Raw genomic sequence first — 19,925 nt, 5'->3', positions numbered from 1 at the left:
AAATCCAAATGCTCAAGGTCAAGATTCACAGATGAGTAAAACAAAATCACTTGCACGACATTTTTCAAGATTCAAGGAAAAACAGACCAAAAAACAAGAAAATGTTGGAAGGTTGAAAAAAAATCATTACAATCATCTCAACAACACATAAATAGGCATTATGATCACATTAATGGTATATATGAGATAAACTGGCAATTACAATGTTGAGAAAACTACATCAGTATTTCATGGTCAAGCTCACGTGAGAAGGCAGGTCTTTTTTTTTTTTCTGAGGCTCCGCTCGTCATCTGTCAACATCACTGGAGGTACCAGTCGATGACCTTACTTATGGCTTTCAGTTAAGACACACATAACATTAAGATTTGCTAGCATGTAAATCAGTCGGTACAGCCTTGGTCGTTTGTGCAGCCACTGTCATAATGCAGCTACATCGTGAGAGAAGCACCCTTCAGAAAGGCTAACAGATTCACTGTCTGGTCCACGTCGGCCTTGTCTAGAGTGTGTTTGATTTCCAGAACTGTGTAAATAGTGCCATTTAGTTATTCATGTACAACGTCATGAAGCTTGTAGCTTGTAGGAAACAGGACAATGAGCTGACCGCCAGATTTTTATAGCTGTGCAGAAAGGGACACCTCTAAAAGCACGGTGTGAAATCCCCACTAGTGTTTCCCTTTTATAGAGTAATAAACCCTCATTAATATGCTGCATTTTGTGCAGATGATACCAGTTGCATTAAAACATGTTCCTTCATTTGATATGTATGTTATTCCAACGTCATGAACCACAGGACAATTGGAGCTGTAAGGGGCACGGTGTGGTGGAGAACTGGCAGCAGGTAGGCGTGCAAATAAGCCATCATTACAAAACAATAAATCCTAATAAACATAAAATTCATATAATCTGCATATGTACAATATAGTTAAGGTGGACACTTTGACACAGAGAAAACAACACACACACAAATACTGTATATAGTACTATACCGCAGAATATATGATAAATAAACCTCATTCCCACAAACGATAGCGCACTGGAAAGTTGCATTGCATATCTACAGTGCAACAGGACAACTGAAGAGAGTTGGTTGAACGGCGGGAGTGAGAATGTGATTGGACGAGCACACCTCAAAGTCACCTTGATCTACGGCAAGATAAACCAACGGCAGGGCTTCAGTGTGATGATGCATAAACAAGACACGACGCGGCTGCTTTTCCAAGCAGCTCTTAAAGCAAACAAGCAGAGATGTTTGGTTAAAACAACGGCAGAACACTGAAAACACATTGCTCTCATCTTCCGATAAAGAAACCGTTTTCATTAGATCTTTGGGTCCTACCACTGGGTTCAAGTCCAGAGTAAAAAAACAGAACAAAAAATGAAATCAAGCCTTCACTCGTTTGTAAACAACAATAATGGTCTAGCGTCTAAGGGGACATGAGTGGATCTAGCTCAATTCTAACCGGCTCCAAATGGGCGACTGTGCTCATGAGGCCTTGGCAGATGATGTCTGACAATTCATCAGCATAATAAGTGAATTTCTACTAATAATCTGTCACTCTAGTGTTCACAGCTAATGCCTTCTCCTGAACTCATGATGACTCACTCAGAGGAAAACTGCACTGCTCGCTGTGGACTGAGAGTTTAAATCACGCTGCACTTTTGGCTGCAACCCAATCAGTGATGTCACAGCAGGTGTCTCCCCTCATCCCTCAAAGACAAACCCCCTGCTGTGAAATCACTGATTGGGGTGTGTCCTCGAGTACAACATGATTAAGAATTTTCAACTCAGGCGGCACAAAAAAAGAAGCACATAAGGTGTACTTTTTGTAATTCTGTGACTTGCAGATAACGCCCAAATATAGTACAATGCCTCTTCAGTCTAGTGTGCACACGGTGCTGTCTTTTACAATTGAACCATTATTGTGGCTCTAAATGACAGCTGGAACCTGATCTACTTAACTGGCAGAGGCAATCAAAGTATGCTTGGAGCTGAATGGCTGAGTTCATTACAAGCGTGTACAGGAAGGGATGTGGTTTCTCAGGAAAGATCATAGGTGCTGTTATCACATTAACACATTCCCTGGGTCTTTGTCTGAGCATAGGCATATCATTTACTCTACTTACTATCTACTTTAGAAATAGTGTCTGGGAAAAAATATTATATAGCATCTTAGTATATATTTGACCAGAGCTAATGGTCACTACTTAGGGGTTACATTTACTGTAAATGACTATCTCTGTGAGACTTATTTTGTTGTTATAAAATAACATAAAATAGGGCCTGTAGAACTGCAGCAACCAATGGCAGTGCATCTACTTTTAAATTCGACAATCATATTCAATGATGCAATAAAATTCAACTGATATTTGTGGCTTCACTTCCAGGGAGCTAGCTGAAACTGCCTACTGGAACTTTGTGTGCCACCATAGGCAGCTTGGCAAACAAATGATCTTTCCTAAATCATTTCAACATTCAACAAATTTGGGAAAAAAAAAAAAGTAAGTGATCGTGCTTTGACCCAATAAAAACTCCAGAATGAGGTGATTTTCATGTTGTTGATGAGATCTACTGCGGGAGGGAGATGAAGAAAGGAGGCGCTTCTTAGTTGTCTTTCTTAGGCAAGTAGCTGAGTAAAAATTCACCCACACCCAGGAAATAGACGACCTGGGCGATGCCAAACAAGGGTGCAATAACCAAGGCTCGACAGTAGGCTCCTTTCAGGAAGGCTGACGGACCCTCATTACGCAAGATTTTCCTGGAAAGCAAATTAAAGTTCATTACATAATCGATAAAACACATAGCCAGCACCACACACATGCTGCAGCAGTAAAGACATAATGAGGTCACCTGATACAGTCTGTCACGCCACTGTACGTGTCTTCTGTGCTCCCCCTGTTCAGTGACTGCAGTCGAGTCTTTATCACTGTAACACACAGAGATCAGGTAAATATAGAGCATGGAGTATCAAAGCGTGCAGTCGTGCCGTGTCGTTCACGGTCGCGATGCTCACCGTCGACGGGGTTGACAGCAACAGCCGCTGTGCTCCCTGCGAGGCAGCCTGATATAAATGACACGTAGAAAGGTGCAGGACCGTCACCTTTTGTGCCCAGTTTATTCAGATTGGCAAAGAGGGGGAAATAAATGATGGAGAAAGGAACATCCCTGTTAAAAAAAGAGGAAAAAAACTGTTTGCTGAACCTGGCTGCTGAAGAAGAACATAACAGATGAATGCAGTTTGTTGCAGCTGGTTGCTACAATACAAAAATATAGCAGATGACTACAATTTGTTGCAGATGGTTGTTAAAAGTGCTGCATTGCCAGATTTGATTTACCTGAGCAATGTGGCACCAAGGCCTTTATACAGCCCAGCTATGCCCTTTTCCCTCAGTAACTCTCTTGATATCTGAATGGCTGTCGGGGATTTGGTCTCTACAGTGCCTGCTGCCACTGTCTCTGGCATCAGCTTCCTCTGAGCAGCTATGAAAAAATGAGACACAGACACATTAGTAACGGCAAATTCACAGATTAAAACGCTTCTAAAACAATAGCAGTAATCACTTGATACCATGTGATAACAGCAGCTACAAGGACAGAGACTTTGAATTCATGAGAGAAAGAAGAAAGGACAAAGCACTTTAAATCACATTCATGGCCACATGGGGTCACTGTTTCTCCAAGTTCCAAGTACTTCATGGTTCAATAACACAGCAACATCTGAGGTTCATTTCCTCTTACCAATGCGTCCAGCATCTTGGAGCTGGATTTTCAACATCTCCATGGGAGTTGTGACAATAACCTACAGCCAAACAGAGCAAAAAAAAAACAAAAAAACATCAGTTGAATTGTTCTACATGTGAATTCAAATTCATGAGCAGAACTTAATGTACAAGTGTCCGGCATAAACACACTGACAATCATTAGTTTAATGTCAGCTCCTGTTTCCTCCGTAATCCACACAGAGGTAACTAGTTAACTGGATTTAGGGTGCGATGGCAGCGCTCTCAGTTGCAATCTTAATCCAAGGTCTGCTGCACTTAATCTAATCACGTTCTTTGGGCTTGAAGTCTTTGCCCTCATTAACAACAAGCATTTCCCTGTGACTCACTCGCTCTCTCAGTCACTTGAGGCAAAGCACTCTCACAATGTCTTATCTGATCACTCCCATCTGGCTGCCATCGCCTCACAGCATTTCAGTAATTACAAATCACAAGAGAAATCCACAGAAACAGGAAAGTCAAAGCATGTTCTTGAAACATTTAAATGTAGTCATGTATTTAGCTAACGCTGGAGGCACTAATGAGGTAATGGCTGTGGCCCAGTGGACTGCACACGAGTGAACATTGGCAATGATGATGTAAAAACAGGAGGACGCAATTAAAAGCAGCATCTCACTCACTCACCTGGCATGTACCTGCCCCACACCCAGCCAGCATCTCTTTGAGTAGAGTGAGTTTACTGAAAGACAACAACAAAAAAAGGGATCAAACTACAGCATTCACCAGATTGACAGTGAATAGAGCCAGGCACCTTTTTTTTTCACAGTCCTGGAGTTGTCACTATCTGTGCTGGGAATGCTTAACTCTCTCTTCCATGTCAAGCCTTGCAAGGACACATTAATAATTCACACGGTGAGCGGCTAAACCAGACAAGTCAATCATTCATCAGGTTGCATATTTGTCACCATGGAGACGGAGACAGATGCCCCAGAAACCCTCAGGTTCATCTGTGCAGACAGTGCTCATGCAGACAATGGGGACTTGTAGTCCTAGTAACATCAGATGGTGGTTGCTGTCGATTTGACCAGTGCTACTTTCACACATTAGTGTGATTTCAGACATGGCTACTGCTGTCACACAATATAATTAATATTAAAATACAGTGGAGAAGATAAAAGGACAGGGGCAGATTAACTGGAGCCTTGGTGAGAATACAGGCAGCTCATGTGTCAGATTACATGTTAGTAAACACGCCTGGTTTGTTTGTTTTTTTAAAGAGAGAATGGGGGTGTGGGTAAGTGTCACTCCGCCTGTCAGTGCTTTCATGCCTCACCCATCCTTGGCGAGGTGATGCCTGAAGAAGTCGTTGGCGGCCAATTTGATGGCTTTCTCTGGCGTGACTAGTGTTAAGTTCACCGCAGCTCCTGTGACGATGAAAAGGACAAAGAGAAAGAGAGAGAGAGGGAGAGATGGAGCGAAACAATGAGTCAGTTGTCAGTGGAAGTTTTACTTGTTTTAACCAGATATCTTGACATCTGAGATTTAAAGAAACTTACCTCGGTACATCCCAAAATACCCCTCTGACCGGATGGTCTTAATAAGGCAGTCTGACCTGAAATGCAAATACAGCAGTTGTTACTTTAGTTCCAGTGTGTAACAATTGGGAGGGTTTATTGGTAGAAATTGAATATACAACCTATAAGTATGCTGTTAAGTATGCATCATTCATTCATCTCCTACTGCTTTATCCTCTACATGAGGGTTGCGGGGGGGCACTGGTGCCTATCCCAGCTGACATAGGGCAAAAGGCGGGGTACACCCTGGACAGGTCAGTCCATCACAGGGTCACACACAGAGACAAACAACCATTCATGCTCACACTCACACCTATGGTCAATTTAGAGTGTCTGCATTTGTTTTAAAATAAAAACTGAATGTGGAGACGAGCAAAGATGACTGGTAGAGATGTTTCTTAGGCTTAGGGGACTGAAAGACTGAAAGAATATGGCGCATTAAGTCATGTAGGAGTTTTTATACTCCAAAAGATGGCAGTAATGCAACATCATGGATGCAAGCACTCATTAAACTCCAAAGAAGAAGAAGAAAAGAAGCTTACTACACAAACAAAGAAGAACAATATTCTTTCTGGTTGGTGAAGGCCACCATCATTCCCTGACATTCAGGGAATTGAGAGAGTACAATGGTATAACTGTTTACTGCTGATTCATTCTGATTCTAGCTAAAGAGTGGCGTTTCAAAGACTTAGATATTGTGTAAAAGTCATCTAGAGAAATCCCGTACATGCTGGTGTAAAGGCGAGATCCATTTTGCTGGTTTTGCAGACGAGTCTTGGCCAGGTCAATGGGAAACACACAGGTCACTCCAATTAGGCCAGCGATCCCTCCATTGATCAATTTGGCAGGCAAACTGGATGGAGGTGATGATATTGGTGAAGGAGATAAAAAATATGAAAGGTCACTGGATATGAACAAGGACACAGTGCTACAAGCCTGTGTCACTTCAAAACGTACCTGATCTGCTTGTCAGCCATTTATCTAAAGCCCTGGCTGCTCAAATAACCAATCTTAGCTCGTCACGGAGTGGTCGCTCCTTTTGTCTTTCTTTTTCTTTTTTTTTTACCCTGTTTGTTGCAGTGGAGTAGATGTGAGAGTATGTTGTCTGATTATGCTTTCCCACTTGCTCCTTTGTAGTTGTAGTTACTTTATGGGGGGATGTCTGTAAAAGAAACAAAAAAAGCAAAAAGGACATGATCAGGCTACATATTGAAAAGACTGTTGACAGATGATGAAATAGCAGGACAGCACATTTTTCAAATAGGGCAAAACTGTCATGTAAGTTTACTGATGATTGGGGTCTATGAGAAAACTGAGTTAGTAGCCCTGCAGGTCAACAGCATTTGACTTTTGATTTTGACCTTCAGTTTACGAGCATCACGTGACATAAATTACAAGCAGAAAAAAGACTCATAAATCCTGGAATGAGGGAATGTCAATGATTTAAGTTTAGACAAAATGAATCAGGCTGACAGATGCTTATCAGAAAATGCCTGTCACTTATTAATAGGGATGTATGCAGACAATACACTTGCCCTTGCCTTGGAAAACCACATTCATTATGGTTAGGCAACATCTATCTCCCTTAAAACAGAGCTTTGGCCATCACTGTAGAAGGATAACATTGTACATCACAGATCTGTAATCGCCTACAACATCTGTGTGCCACGTGTGTCCTTCATGTTCTATGCATAACCTCTTTCAGAGTGAGACTGGAATCATTCTCCTTTCTGCCGTACGCTAAAACAACAATTTAGTGCAAAAAAGATGCAACCTATTTTTGGTACAGTAGAAAAAATGTCTTCAGAAAAAGAAGATGCTTCCCATTTCCTCTTTCACTCTCTCCACCCCCTCCCTCCACCAATCACAACCTGCCCCTGCGTGTGCAACCTGCCTCCTCCTCTCTTCTCCTCGCCAGCCCTCCCCCATCACTTCCCACAGTCACGAGTCACGACTCACAAACACAGCTTTTCCTCCTCAGGTCTTTGCTGACTGGTGGGGGATTTTTTTTACCCCCGGTGAAGTGAATATGCGTACATTCACGTGACACCAATGTCACAAAATCCTCGGCTTCAAAAAGACTGCACAGCGTGCGTAGGATTCAAAGAACTGTGTTTGGGCAGGAATACAGCTGTGGGCTGGTGTGTTTGGTTTGGATGGCCCTTGCTGGCTGCTCCAGCGGTGCAGGAGGAGAGAGGGCGTCAGAGCAGCAAGCCGCCTCTTCTCACCTCGCAGCTCACCTCCATTTCTCATCTCCCCCTGACTGTTCCTCGACCTTGTGGTTTTTTTCACCAAGCAGAAACACTAAGCACACATATTCATATTGCCGTACGTTTCCCTATTTCCTGTTGCTGACTTCATTTTGAAAGTGCACTGAACACGTTGCTAACACTGCAGTCAGCAACCTCTATTCTCTTTAAACCACAGTCTACAAAATTAATAAATGTAATGTTATTGACAGTGGACTGAGGAGGAGATGTCTCTCTCCTTCATGCAAGCAGCTTTGCTCATTATTTCAGTCCATTTACACCATACAAATGTGTCTACTCAAGGAGAATTGTTTCACCATCAGTCACAGCATGACTGCAGTGACTCGTCATGATAAATGTGTCCTGGTGAGTAATGTCCACAGCATAGTGGCATCACTTATCAGCCAAGTTTTCAAACTCCAGATCAACGTGACAACTAGAGCTGCAACTAACGACTATTTTCATAATCGATTAATCTGTCGCTTATTTTCTCGATTCATCGATGAATCGTTTGGTGCATCAGAAAACCTTAAAAAACATTGATCGGTGTTGGTCAAACCTGGAAATGATGATGTTCTCAAATGTCTTGTTTTGTCCACAAACCAAAGTGATTCACTTTTAATGAGTTTTTTGTTATCCAGAGCAAAGAAATTAAGACAATATTCACATTTAAGAAGCTTAAATGATCAGAAATATTGTTTTATTTCATGAAAAAAACTTCTAACCAATTATTGATTATCAAAATAGTTGATTAATAATCGATTAATCGATTAATTGTAATTTCAGCTCTAGTGACACCTAGAATCGGAAAACATCTTTCAGCATCTGTTAGTGCTTAAATGAGAGATTCTTTCCAGATATAAAGACATTATGAACAACAGGTTTCTACAGCTATTCTTCTTAGGACACTGCACTGACTTCCTTTCATTTCGACAGCCAAACAAAAAAGCATTATCCTGAACCTCAGCCATCACTAGTTCATGCCTAACCCTTACATTAACTAGTCAACGTTTTGGTCCCCAGTACTGGTCCTAGGTTAATGCCAGAAAAGAGGTAACAAATACGAGTACACACAACACACACACACACACACACACACACAGTGTGTACCTTTAAAGCAGATAAGGACTGATGAGTAAACAATAGACATGGTGATTGTGAAACGTGTCTGACACGAGGAACCTTGACCCCAAAACGTGAATCAGCCAATGGATTCACTTGATTAAAGATATGTCTAAGTCCGGACACCAGCGCGCAGATAACAGCTCTGTTCTGAACCTTGTTCATCATTACAACTTGAACAACAGCACAATGAACACACACACTGACACCATGTCACTGAGCTACATACACATACTCTACGTGTACTCGCACACAGTTGGGACAGAGAGTTCACAGAAGTAACATTTACAATGTAACAAACACAAGAAGATGAAACTGTTCTTTGCTATCTTGTTTTTGTAGCGAGTGAATATTCAGTTTATTTTGGAACTAAGGGAAATATGAGGGATATGAGGGATTTTTAGACTCACAAACACACATTTAAAAAAAGTGAAAATATAGGGATTGTTATTGTATAATTGCTTCAAAGAGTAACATCTGCTTTTTCAACATCTTCTATCAATAAATAGAGAAATATTAGTCTGTCTTTTTGCAGTGCGAAGGATTCTGTATTAACCTGATTTACACGGGGATGAGGATTTTATTATTATTACTCTTTCATGACATATATTACAGGTTATGACAACACACAGAATGTTGCTTTGTGCGGTTATCCCCACTGTTGAGCTGACTCTCAGAATGGGTCTGAAAACTACACTTCCCAGAGTTCACCACCAGCAGCAGCAAACTGACTGCCTGTCACCTGATCAGTCATTGTCACTTATTTGGAGCACCTGTGAAGACACTGAGGGACTCAGCCATTCAGTCAAACAAACTTCAGAGAGAAGACCTCAAGTTCACTCATAGGTTCAGTCCGAAGACGCCAATGGTCGGTGAAACATTTTATTTACTTTCATGGTGTTTGAAATGCTGCTTCAAATGTTTAAGTTTGTTTTACTTTGTAGATTGCCTGAAAAACACACTGAAGCATTGGCTGCATTGATTTAAGTTAAATAGATTTGTGATAAAACAGTATTTCATTTTTGAGTTTGGAAAATTAACGGTGAAGATACAAAAGGATAGTTAATGTTAAAACTTTATTAAAAAATGTGGAAAATGGATGAAATTCGAGTTTCTTTATTTTATGTAAAAGGCTTAAGCGTTTAATCCATTTAAAATGTTTAATTAATGTTTACATTTATTTAAAATGCATTAAAAAATGTTTAATTAAAATGTTTAATTAAAATTGTAACTTTTGTTTCTGTCTTTCAAGGTTTACAACCTAATTTACCGTCCAGACCAATCAACTGATAAAGCCAAAAGGAAAATAAAAGTGATTGAGTTGGAAATTTGAGTTGTCCTGTGTCCTTTGGATTTTGAACAAGAAGAGGACTTGACAGTTGTAAACCACGCAGAGCAGCCTGGCCCTGAGGATAAACGGCTTCAGATCCAGTAAAAGCTGCTGACGCAGAAGTCAAGATGGCAGAAGAGATCCTGGGGAAGTCGGTCCAGCAGCTCAAAAAGGAGAGGACCATTGCAAAAAGCAGCTTCACAAGACAGGCCAACTTCATTTCAAGAGGAGCAAGCAGCATGCTTCAAGTGGAGTTAAAGGAGGAGTTCATTAAACTTTCAGACTGCTTCAGAAAGATGCTCGATGCCAATGAGGACTACAGGATTGGATTGGAGGCTGACATTAAGACTGAAGACGAGGACGCAGGTCTTGATGTACAGCAAGAAGCCGACATTGATAAATCTGTAAAAGAAGGTGAAACAAAGTTGAAAGAAATAAGAGACATTGTTCAAACAAACCTGTGGTCGAAGTATGGAGGAAGTGAACTTCCTGTGGCAATCCTGGAAGCAGAAAAAGCCAATGACAAAGCGGCTGATGTACCCGTGGAAAGTGCCAATTTAGAGGGCTATGAAGTGCACCTCGTTCTCTTGGACAAGAGAATAAAGGAAGCCATCTCAGCAATGTCAACATGGGAGAGATGGATCCCTGTGGAATTAAAGGATGAATTAGGTGGAAGAGTCAAGGACCTAAGAGCATCCTACTACAGGCTTGAATTAAGGAAAGCTGAATTTGCCACTGCGCGGACGATCAATGAGCAAGGCACAGGAGTGAAACTACTACCCCAACCAGCAACATTCACACCAATAGTGAGAATCAAGCCAACCACTCTACCTATCTTCAATGGAAGCAAGAGGGAATATCACAGATGGAGGAAAGACTGGGAGAGTCTGCAAAAGCAGGGAGAGCCATCCGGATCAACTGAAGTTAAGAAAATTCAACTTTTGGAAAGTGTGGATGACAAAATCTCAAAGGACCTCAGGCTTTCAACCTACACAAATGCCAATGACATGTTCAGAGTCCTGGAAAACAGATATGGCAACAAGTCAACCATCACTGTGGAAATACTTGAAGAGCTGGAGAAGATGCCACAAGTGAAGGGGAACCAGCCCAGAAAGGTCATTGACCTCATTCAGTCAGTGGAGAAGGCCCTAGCGGATCTCACAGAGTTAGGAAACTCTGGAGCCATAAATAACCCACTGGTAATTAAATCAATTGAAAGTAAGTTGCCTGACTTTATTAAAAGAGACTGGTTGATGTTCATGTTTGAACCCAGAAACAATGTCACATCAGACAACCACTTTGACATGCTCTTGAAGTTCCTGAAAAGTCAAGAAGAAATACTAGAGAGACTTGAACAGCTCAGAACTGTGGAGAAGATGGAGAAATCAGATCTTCCAGACAAGAAGTATGACAGGAAGATTGCTTCAACAAAAACCACAAAGAAAGAAGAGCTTGATGAGGTATGTGGTATCTGTGGTGATAGTGGGCACAACAACAAAATCTTCTTCTGTAGAAAGTTCAAAAAACTTAAGCTACCAGAAAAGAAAGCTGTATTGAGAAAGCTGGGAGCATGCAGAAGATGTCTTGGAAACCATGATGAAGAAGGATACTGCAGAGACACTTTCCTATGCAGAAATAAAGACTGTAAAAGGGAAGGTGGTGCCCCAGACCACCATTTTTTCCTCTGCCCAAAAGGAGAAGTCAAAAGAGGGGAAGAGAGAAAAAGTGGAAAGGACTGCAAAGGTGAAAGCAAGCTAACGGAGGAACAAGAGAAGATCTTATCAGAACTTTCCCCAGAAATGGCAGATCGATGCAGAAAGGCTTTCACCAACACAAACAAAAACACAGTGACACTCGACGCTTCAGGCCAATCTGAGCTACTGCAGAGAAATGGGGTCTCTGAACTTCCTGTCATCATGATGTTGATGCAAGTCACTGCAAACGCAGGGCAGAGGATTGGGACTTTAATTGATCTTGCTTCAGATACAAACTACATTACCCATAAGGCTGCTGAGAGACTGAGGTTAAGAAATGAGAAGATAACTTTAGTTGTGCATGGAGTTGGTGGAATGACCATGAAGGTGAACACACGAAGGTATCTCCTCAAAGTCAGAGTCAAGACTCCAAAAGGGACGGAAAGAGCTCATGAAATGGTCTGCTACGGCTTGGATGAAATCGCCAAAGTGCATCAAAAAATTGAACCTGAGAAGCTGAAAATATTCTTCCCAGAAGTCAAACTTAAAGAATTGGAAAGGCCAGAAGAGGTCGAACTTCTCATAAGCCACCGAGAGGGAAGACTGGCTCCCCAGAGGGTAAAAATAATCGGAGACCTCGTCTTGTGGGAGAGTCCATTAGGGAAGACAGTGGCTGGAGCACATCCCGACTTGTTTGAAGAAGTGGAGGTTGCAGCATATGAGTCCAAAACACACTTTGCTCGCTCCATGAGGGCAGCAGCTGCCAAATATCAAGAAGTCGCAAGTCTAACAACTGACACAGCCCAGCTACAGCAGAAGGATTTTGCTCAGACCAAATTTACAGCTGCCAGCAACCGTGAGTTCCTTGAGTGGTGGCACTGGGACAGCATCGGAGCCGCATGTGAGCCAAAATGTGGAGGATGCCGATGTGGAAACTGTCCACCAGGAGGAAAAGAAATGACCCTGGCAGAGGAGAGGGAGCTTCAGATCATTAAAGGAGGCCTCACCTACAAGAAGGGGGATGCTCACACAGCAGCTCCACATTGGGATGCAAAGTATCCTTGGACGGTAGATCCTGCCTCTCTCCCAAACAACAAAGGTGCTGTCCAGGCTTGTTTCTTAAGGATGGAAAAGCAACTAAGTAGAGAGCCAGACTGGAAAGTCGCATATGCTACCCAGATTAACGAAATGGTTGAACGGGGCGCAGCCGTGAAACTCTCCAACAAAATCATGGACAAGTGGAACGGACCAGTGTGGTACGTAAGCCACCTGGTGGCACCAAACCCTCATTCAGTGACGACACCAGTTCGAATTGTATGGAATAGTAGCCAGAAATACAAAGGCGTGAGTATGAATGATGTTCTTCTGAAGGGACCAGACGTTCTCAACCCGATCAGAGCTGTCCTGCTGAGGTTCAGAGAAGGGATGCATGCATCTCTAGGAGACATCAAAAAGATGTACAACTCTGTATGGCTGGAGGAGCGTGAGATGCATCTTCACAGGTTCCTCTGGAGGGACAGCCCTGATGGAGAGATAAGTGACTATGCCATTACCAGAGTCAACATTGGGGACAGACCTGCTGGTTGCATTGCTCAGTTGGCTATGAGGGAAACAGCACGGCTGCCGAACTTCATGCACTTGGAAGATGAGCGCAGAGTCATTGAAGAGGACAGTTATGTGGATGATCTCTTAACCTCCCAGAACGACCTAAATAGACTGGACGAAATCACAGCGAACGTTGAAGAGATCTTGAAAGCAGGGGGTTTCATCCTCAAACCATGGGTACGTTCAGGGCAAAGTGGGAGGCAAGGAATGGAGACAGAAGGTCCAACAGAGAAACAAGGCAGAACCTTAATTCTTCCAAATCAAATGAGGGTCGAAGACAACAAAGCCTTGGGCATCGGCTACCAAGTGGATGAAGATAAGCTCTACATGTTAACCTCAGTTAACTTTTCCAAAAGAAAGAAGAAAATGAGAGTTGGAAAAGATCTTCTCAAGGAGGAGGTGAGAACTGAGACACCTAATCCACTGACAAGGAGGGATCTCCTAAGCCAAGTAGCTAGATTGTACGACCCAATTGGCTTAGTTACACCTGCCAAACAGAAGGGAGCAATTCTTGTGAGAAAAGCATTCCAAGAGGGAGGGGGTGGGAAACTAACCCAAGAAACCTGGGACCAACCTCTCTCAGAAAGCCTCAGAGAAGAAGCCATACAGCTTTTTGAAGAATATGTGCAGCTTGGACAGGTGAAATTCCACAGGAGCCTCACACCAGCTGGCTGGGAAGGGAAACCTTGGGGCATTACATTTTCTGATGGAAGTGACAAGACCTATGGAGCTGTGATGTACTTAAGATGGAAGACAAGAGAAGGCATTGAAGTTCGATTTGTTGAATCAAAAGCCAAGCTGACACCTCTGGATCAGAAGGGAGAAGCTGTAAAAGCTGAGCTCTGTGGTGCTGTCTTTGCAGCCAGGATCAGGAAGTATGTGGAAAAGCATGCTCGAATGAAGATTGAGAGATGGTTCCATCTACTTGACAGTCAAACAGTCTTGGGAGCCATACAAAGAGTCAGTTATGGGTACAAAACCTTCTTTGCAAATAGAGTGGGTGAAATCCAGAAGGCAGGACTAATGCAAGACTGGTGGTGGATCCCTGGAGATCTAAACATAGCTGACATCATAACAAGAGGGGGCGCTCCTGAAGATTTGAAGGAGAATTCCACATGGCAAAATGGACCAGAGTTCCTGAAGTGGCCATTGGAGGAGTGGCCTATAAAATCCGCTGGAGAGGTTGCAGCTCATGCTAGAGAGAGTGTAAACAAACTCCAGAGGAAGGCATTCTCAGGTGCATCGACAAGAGCTCAAGCAAGGAGGAGTCAGCAGAAAGTAGACCCACAAGCCATCCAGGAAATTCCAAAGATTGAGACTCAAGAGGAAAATCCTGTGGTAAACCCACCTCTTCTAAGAAGGAAGCCCACTGGCTGGGTTAAAGATCTTGTAGAAGTAAGAAGATTCAGTAGCCTGTCCAAACTGGTGAGAGTGATTGCCTGGGTTTGTCTAGCTGCCAAGCAGTGGCTGAAGAGGAAGTGCCGGGCCCCTAAACTGTCAAAGTGGGAGGTAACATCACCCAAGCAAGCTATGCTGACTGTCAAAGAACATGAAGATGCACTCAAGGACCTCTTTCTCGCAGCTCAAGAAGGTATATCTTTTTCAGACACAACTCTAAGCAGACTGGCAGTATACAAAGATGTGAACTCTGGACTGCTAGTTTGTGGAGGCAGAATTCAGACGTTCAACGAAGATAAGACAGCAGTGCCAGTTTTACCATTTGAAGCATGGGTATCTACATTGCTGGCACGAGAATCCCACAAAGCAAACCACGAAGGAGTGGCAGGAACCCTTCTCCGGATGAGGAAGAAAGCATGGATAATAAAAGGCCGTAGACTTGCCAAGAAAATGGTTGACAGCTGTGTGGTCTGCAGGAAAAACAAGGCAAAACAGTGTCAACAAATCATGGCTGACCTGCCTCTAGAGCGAACAGGCCCAGCTTCACCTTTTGAATTCACCACCATGGATCTGTTTGGCCCATATGAAGTTAAAGATGAGGTCAAGAAGAGAGCTAGACTCAGAGTATGGGGGATAGTTTTCTGCTGCATGGCTTCTCGAGCCATACACACTGAAGTGGTGAGTGACATGTCATCTGAAGGATTCCTGCTAGCCTATCAAAGATTCACTTCACTGAGAGGACACCCCAGGAAACTCTGGTCAGACCCTGGCACTAACTTTGTGGGAGCCAGACCTGCTCTGGAGAAGCTTCACAAATTCCTGGACCGACTGAACAGGTCTGAACTTGAAGATACAGCTGCCAAGCATGGTACAGAATGGTCGTGGAAAATCCATCCTGCAGACTCTCCCCATAGGAATGGTGCAGCAGAGGCAGCTGTCAAAGTAGTGAAGCGGGCGTTGAGCAACCTTGGTGGAGATGGCGTTTTCACATGGGGAGAATTCCAAACTTTTCTCTTCATGGCAGCCAACCTTGCAAATGAGAGACCCATCGATGCAAGAACTCAAAGCAGAGAAGATTGTGTAGAGTATATCACCCCGAATTCTCTGCTTTTAGGACGTGCCAATCCAAAGGGAGACCCTGGAGATTTCCAGTTTGACGGGTACCCTTACAAAAGACTTAAACATATTCAAGCAGAGTTAAGCCATTTCTGGAAGAAGTGGAGCCAATTGGCTGGACCAAATCTGTTCATAAGAAACAAATGGCACACCAAAAAGCGAAATGTTGCTGTTGGAGATGTGGTCTGGTTGGCTGACCAAAATGCCCTAAGAGGACAGTACAAGCTGGCTAGAGTGGTCAGTGTGAATGCTGACAGCAAAGGCATTGTAAGAGATGTGCTTGTGAAGACTTTTCCCAGCTATCCTGTTCACATCAAAAAGGCAAAAGGCAAAGAAGGGCCCACGAGAGGAAATGGTGAAAAAACCAGGAGGCTTCAAAACAAAATCCCAGCCACAATTCTTCATAGAGATGTCAGACGCCTTATCATTCTACTTCCCGCTGAAGAACAAGCAAATGAAGGGCTTGTGTGACCTCTGGATTTGGAAAAACCAGGAGCTCAAGTGGGAGGTGTTGAGCTGACTCTCAGAATGGGTCTGAAAACTACACTTCCCAGCGTTCACCACCAGCAGCAGCAAACTGACTGCCTGTCACCTGATCAGTCATTGTCACTTATTTGGAGCACCTGTGAAGACACTGAGGGACTCAGCCATTCAGTCAAACAAACTTCAGAGAGAAGACCTCAAGTTCACTCATAGGTTCAGTCCGAAGACGCCAATGGTCGGTGAAACATTTTATTTACTTTCATGGTGTTTGAAATGCTGCTTCAAATGTTTAAGTTTGTTTTACTTTGTAGATTGCCTGAAAAACACACTGAAGCATTGGCTGCATTGATTTAAGTTAAATAGATTTGTGATAAAACAGTATTTCATTTTTGAGTTTGGAAAATTAACGGTGAAGATACAAAAGGATAGTTAATGTTAAAACTTTATTAAAAAATGTGGAAAATGGATGAAATTCGAGTTTCTTTATTTTATGTAAAAGGCTTAAGCGTTTAATCCATTTAAAATGTTTAATTAATGTTTACATTTATTTAAAATGCATTAAAAAATGTTTAATTAAAATGTTTAATTAAAATTGTAACTTTTGTTTCTGTCTTTCAAGGTTTACAACCTAATTTACCGTCCAGACCAATCAACTGATAAAGCCAAAAGGAAAATAAAAGTGATTGAGTTGGAAATTTGAGTTGTCCTGTGTCCTTTGGATTTTGAACAAGAAGAGGACTTGACACCCACAGACCATTACTTGCTGACTACACTAAGCTAAACTACACTTGACTATCACGAGGCACATTTTGAACGGGCACTGCACTACAACTTGTACGTAATTTGTACGTAACTTGTCATTTTTCACTGTTATGTACAGTTAGTCGGGATGTTCTCTAAAACAAAGCCTCAAACAAATAAATCATTCAAATCTAAACTACGAAACACCTGTAGACAGATCCACACTACAACAATATGCAAACCCCATCCCTTCATCCAAATTTGACCTTGCCCATCACAACTTCCTGGCAGCCTCTGCCCTTGAGTGCCAAACAGAGTCAAGGTCTTACACTGAGTTTGGTGACTGGACAGAGGAGGACACGATTTAGGGGGACAGCACAGTGAGAGTGCACTGTGGTTGCACTCAACTCACATGACCGTGGCTGTTTTTACCATCTGTGTCACATGAAATGGTTTGATAAACACACCATGAACTGATCAACGAGTGTTGTCTTTGAGCGGCAAGAGCACAGAGACTAGATCTGTCCACTGGTGATTACGTCCTAGATCCATTATCCACACAAATTGATTGTCCTCATGATTTTGTTGCATCTGGGTTTTAAATAGTTCTCTCCACTCGCAGCTGTGTGTGTGCTGTTCCTCGCAACAATCCCAACAGCTGCTGTGGAACTCTCATTTCGTCCCTTTTAAAATAACGCATCATAAGATGTGGTTTATTTTAGATTTTTACAGCACGGCGGAAACAAGGGATGAAATGTGTGGTGTCGCACATAAATCTGATTACTATTCCCTCTTCCCTACAGCATCTGGATTATAAACCTAATACCTATTTATGAGAGCTCGAAACTCGAGTGAGAGTTATGCTCTAGATACAGCAGCTTTTCCACTACAGGGGCTAAACTCTAGAGTTGATATTCTGTACACAGAGGTGGTGTAGAGTTTAGTCCTTCCTCTGACACCACAATTATCCCCGATGGCCCAGTTTCTTAAGTCACCTGGGGTTTTTTTCTTTTGTATTTGCGTCTTTGCTTTCCTACACCCATGATAAGCGAATAATAAGGCCACTGTATTTGACATTCCCTTTGAGAAACAGCCAAATGTAGCATTAAGGCATTTAGTTACAGTTTCACACAGCATCTAGCTAGCAGCAACGGTTATACGACCTTTTAAATCCAGCTAACGTGTACCAGCGACATTTTGCAGTCCTTGCTTCTGGGATTTTTGTGTGTCTGCTGTCCGATATGCAAAATGTTGATGCTTTTTCCCGAACTAGAGCAATATTTTCAACGTTACAGCAAGGTACAACATTTCAGCTGGAAAGCACCCGAAGAGATACCTTACACCAAAGAATAGTTCACCTCATCAATTATTTCAAGGCTGCAGGAATGCTTTATCGTATTCACTGCTTGGCCTAATAATGGCCTACATTCTATACACTAATGTGACTGTGGAAAAAGAAAACACTTCAGTTCAACGTCCCCTTTTTGTGCGCTTTAAAGCAGAAACCGGGTCCAGACTCACAGATGGGCCCACCAAGATATTGAGGGTATGATTGTTAGGGAAACACCTCTTTTGGCAGTGGGGGAAAGATAAAATAAATATCCTCTCATTAGCATAAACAAGACAAGAGGTGTCTCTTTTGCATGTTCAGCAGTAGTGAACTGCACATGTGAGTCATTTTAATGAATGAAAAGGGAAGTTGGTTCAGTCCAGAGGGTTTACACTCCACAACCATGATGGTGAGAACAACACTCAGTAGTCATGAGTATGAGTTACACAATGCTTCCTTTATTCTATTGTGTTCTTAACTATTTGTATTAACTAACAGTTGAATGGGAGTTGTACCTAATAAAGTGGCCGATGAGTAAACAGCGGCAGTGCTGAGCCTATACAGAACATCGGCAGGAGGCGGCTGCTGTGTCCGCTCCGAGGTCTGGAGGAAATGATGTATCGCATATTGCGATAACTAACAGAAACAATGATACATTTCTAACGCAGACAGTCACATATAAGATACAAGAACACATTATTGAAAATGTTTCCCTGCCGGCGCGCGCGACTGTTTTGCGGTGATATGACAAACCATACTGACGACACGTAGAACGGCTTTTCATTCGTGAATCCAGCCGTGATTACATCACATTTCCACTCACATTATCCGTCAGGCCTGTGCCATAAAAACACGTTCACATAACGGAACTTGAATGTGTCGCCTCCCTCCGCGTACAATCACAACCGTCTCTCACGAGCGTCGTCTCATGTCACCTCAATAACATTTCCATTTCTTTTCCTCTTTTTTTTTTTTTTTATCTCCAACACAAATGAAACCTAATGTGTCGCTTTCACGCACAATAACGCATTTACTACATCCCGTTATGTTACATACCACACAGAGGCGTCTCCGCTGCTGTCTGTCCTGGTGAGGCTGAAGAGTCAAATCAAAGCCGTTACTCTGTGCGTGCGTGCGTGAGTGAGTGAGTGAGTGTATCTGTGTGACAGCAGTAGCTAACCTACCGGCGTTACTAGCAGCAGAGTCCAGTGGAGGGAGGCAGAGGAGGTGAGGGCAGACGAGAGGAGGGAAGGAGGGGGGGAGAGAGCCTGGCTGGCAATGGGTGAGGGAAAAAACACATTAGAGAAAGGAGGCCACTAGTGGTAAGTAGTAGAAGTGCAGAAATATCTTTGAGCAGTGGCCGTGTAGGGGGCGGGGCTTACGAGCCACGTCATCGTGACGATTCATCTCAACACTATGACCTTGAATTTTGAACATCATTTTAAGCTCTAGTGGCTGCTGCTCACTGCTGTATGGATCTATTTTATGAGAGCAGATTATTGTGCGTATCTGCTATCATCTCTGAAATACATTTTCCTATTTTAGAATCAAGAAAGAACCTGCATT

At 42.8% G+C, this 19,925-nt stretch overlaps 1 protein-coding gene across 2 annotated transcripts; it reads right to left on the bottom strand.

Annotated features, from left to right (window-relative positions):
- Nucleotides 1–1,625: 1,625 nt before the first annotated feature.
- slc25a22a (solute carrier family 25 member 22a) lies at nucleotides 1,626–19,601 on the bottom strand. 2 transcript variants are annotated; one of them, XM_044036303.1, is made up of 11 exons: nucleotides 19,544–19,601; nucleotides 6,249–6,453; nucleotides 6,019–6,144; nucleotides 5,274–5,329; nucleotides 5,051–5,141; nucleotides 4,402–4,456; nucleotides 3,737–3,797; nucleotides 3,334–3,478; nucleotides 3,012–3,163; nucleotides 2,849–2,924; nucleotides 1,626–2,756 (listed from the first exon to the last, which is right to left on the bottom strand). In XM_044036303.1, exons 2-11 carry the CDS (start codon nucleotides 6,266–6,268, stop codon nucleotides 2,603–2,605), a joined length of 936 nt encoding a protein of 311 aa, XP_043892238.1. In that variant the 5' UTR covers nucleotides 6,269–6,453; nucleotides 19,544–19,601; the 3' UTR covers nucleotides 1,626–2,602. The 2 variants fall into 2 exon arrangements, with proteins under 2 accessions (XP_043892238.1, XP_043892237.1); XM_044036302.1 differs by lacking the exon at nucleotides 19,544–19,601 and adding an exon at nucleotides 19,416–19,535.
- Nucleotides 19,602–19,925: the final 324 nt, after the last annotated feature.

The sequence above is a fragment of the Solea senegalensis genome, linkage group LG10 (genome assembly GCF_019176455.1).
Source record: "Solea senegalensis isolate Sse05_10M linkage group LG10, IFAPA_SoseM_1, whole genome shotgun sequence".
Taxonomy (NCBI): domain Eukaryota; kingdom Metazoa; phylum Chordata; class Actinopteri; order Pleuronectiformes; family Soleidae; genus Solea; species Solea senegalensis.
This window is presented reverse-complemented; position numbering and strand designations above follow the sequence as displayed.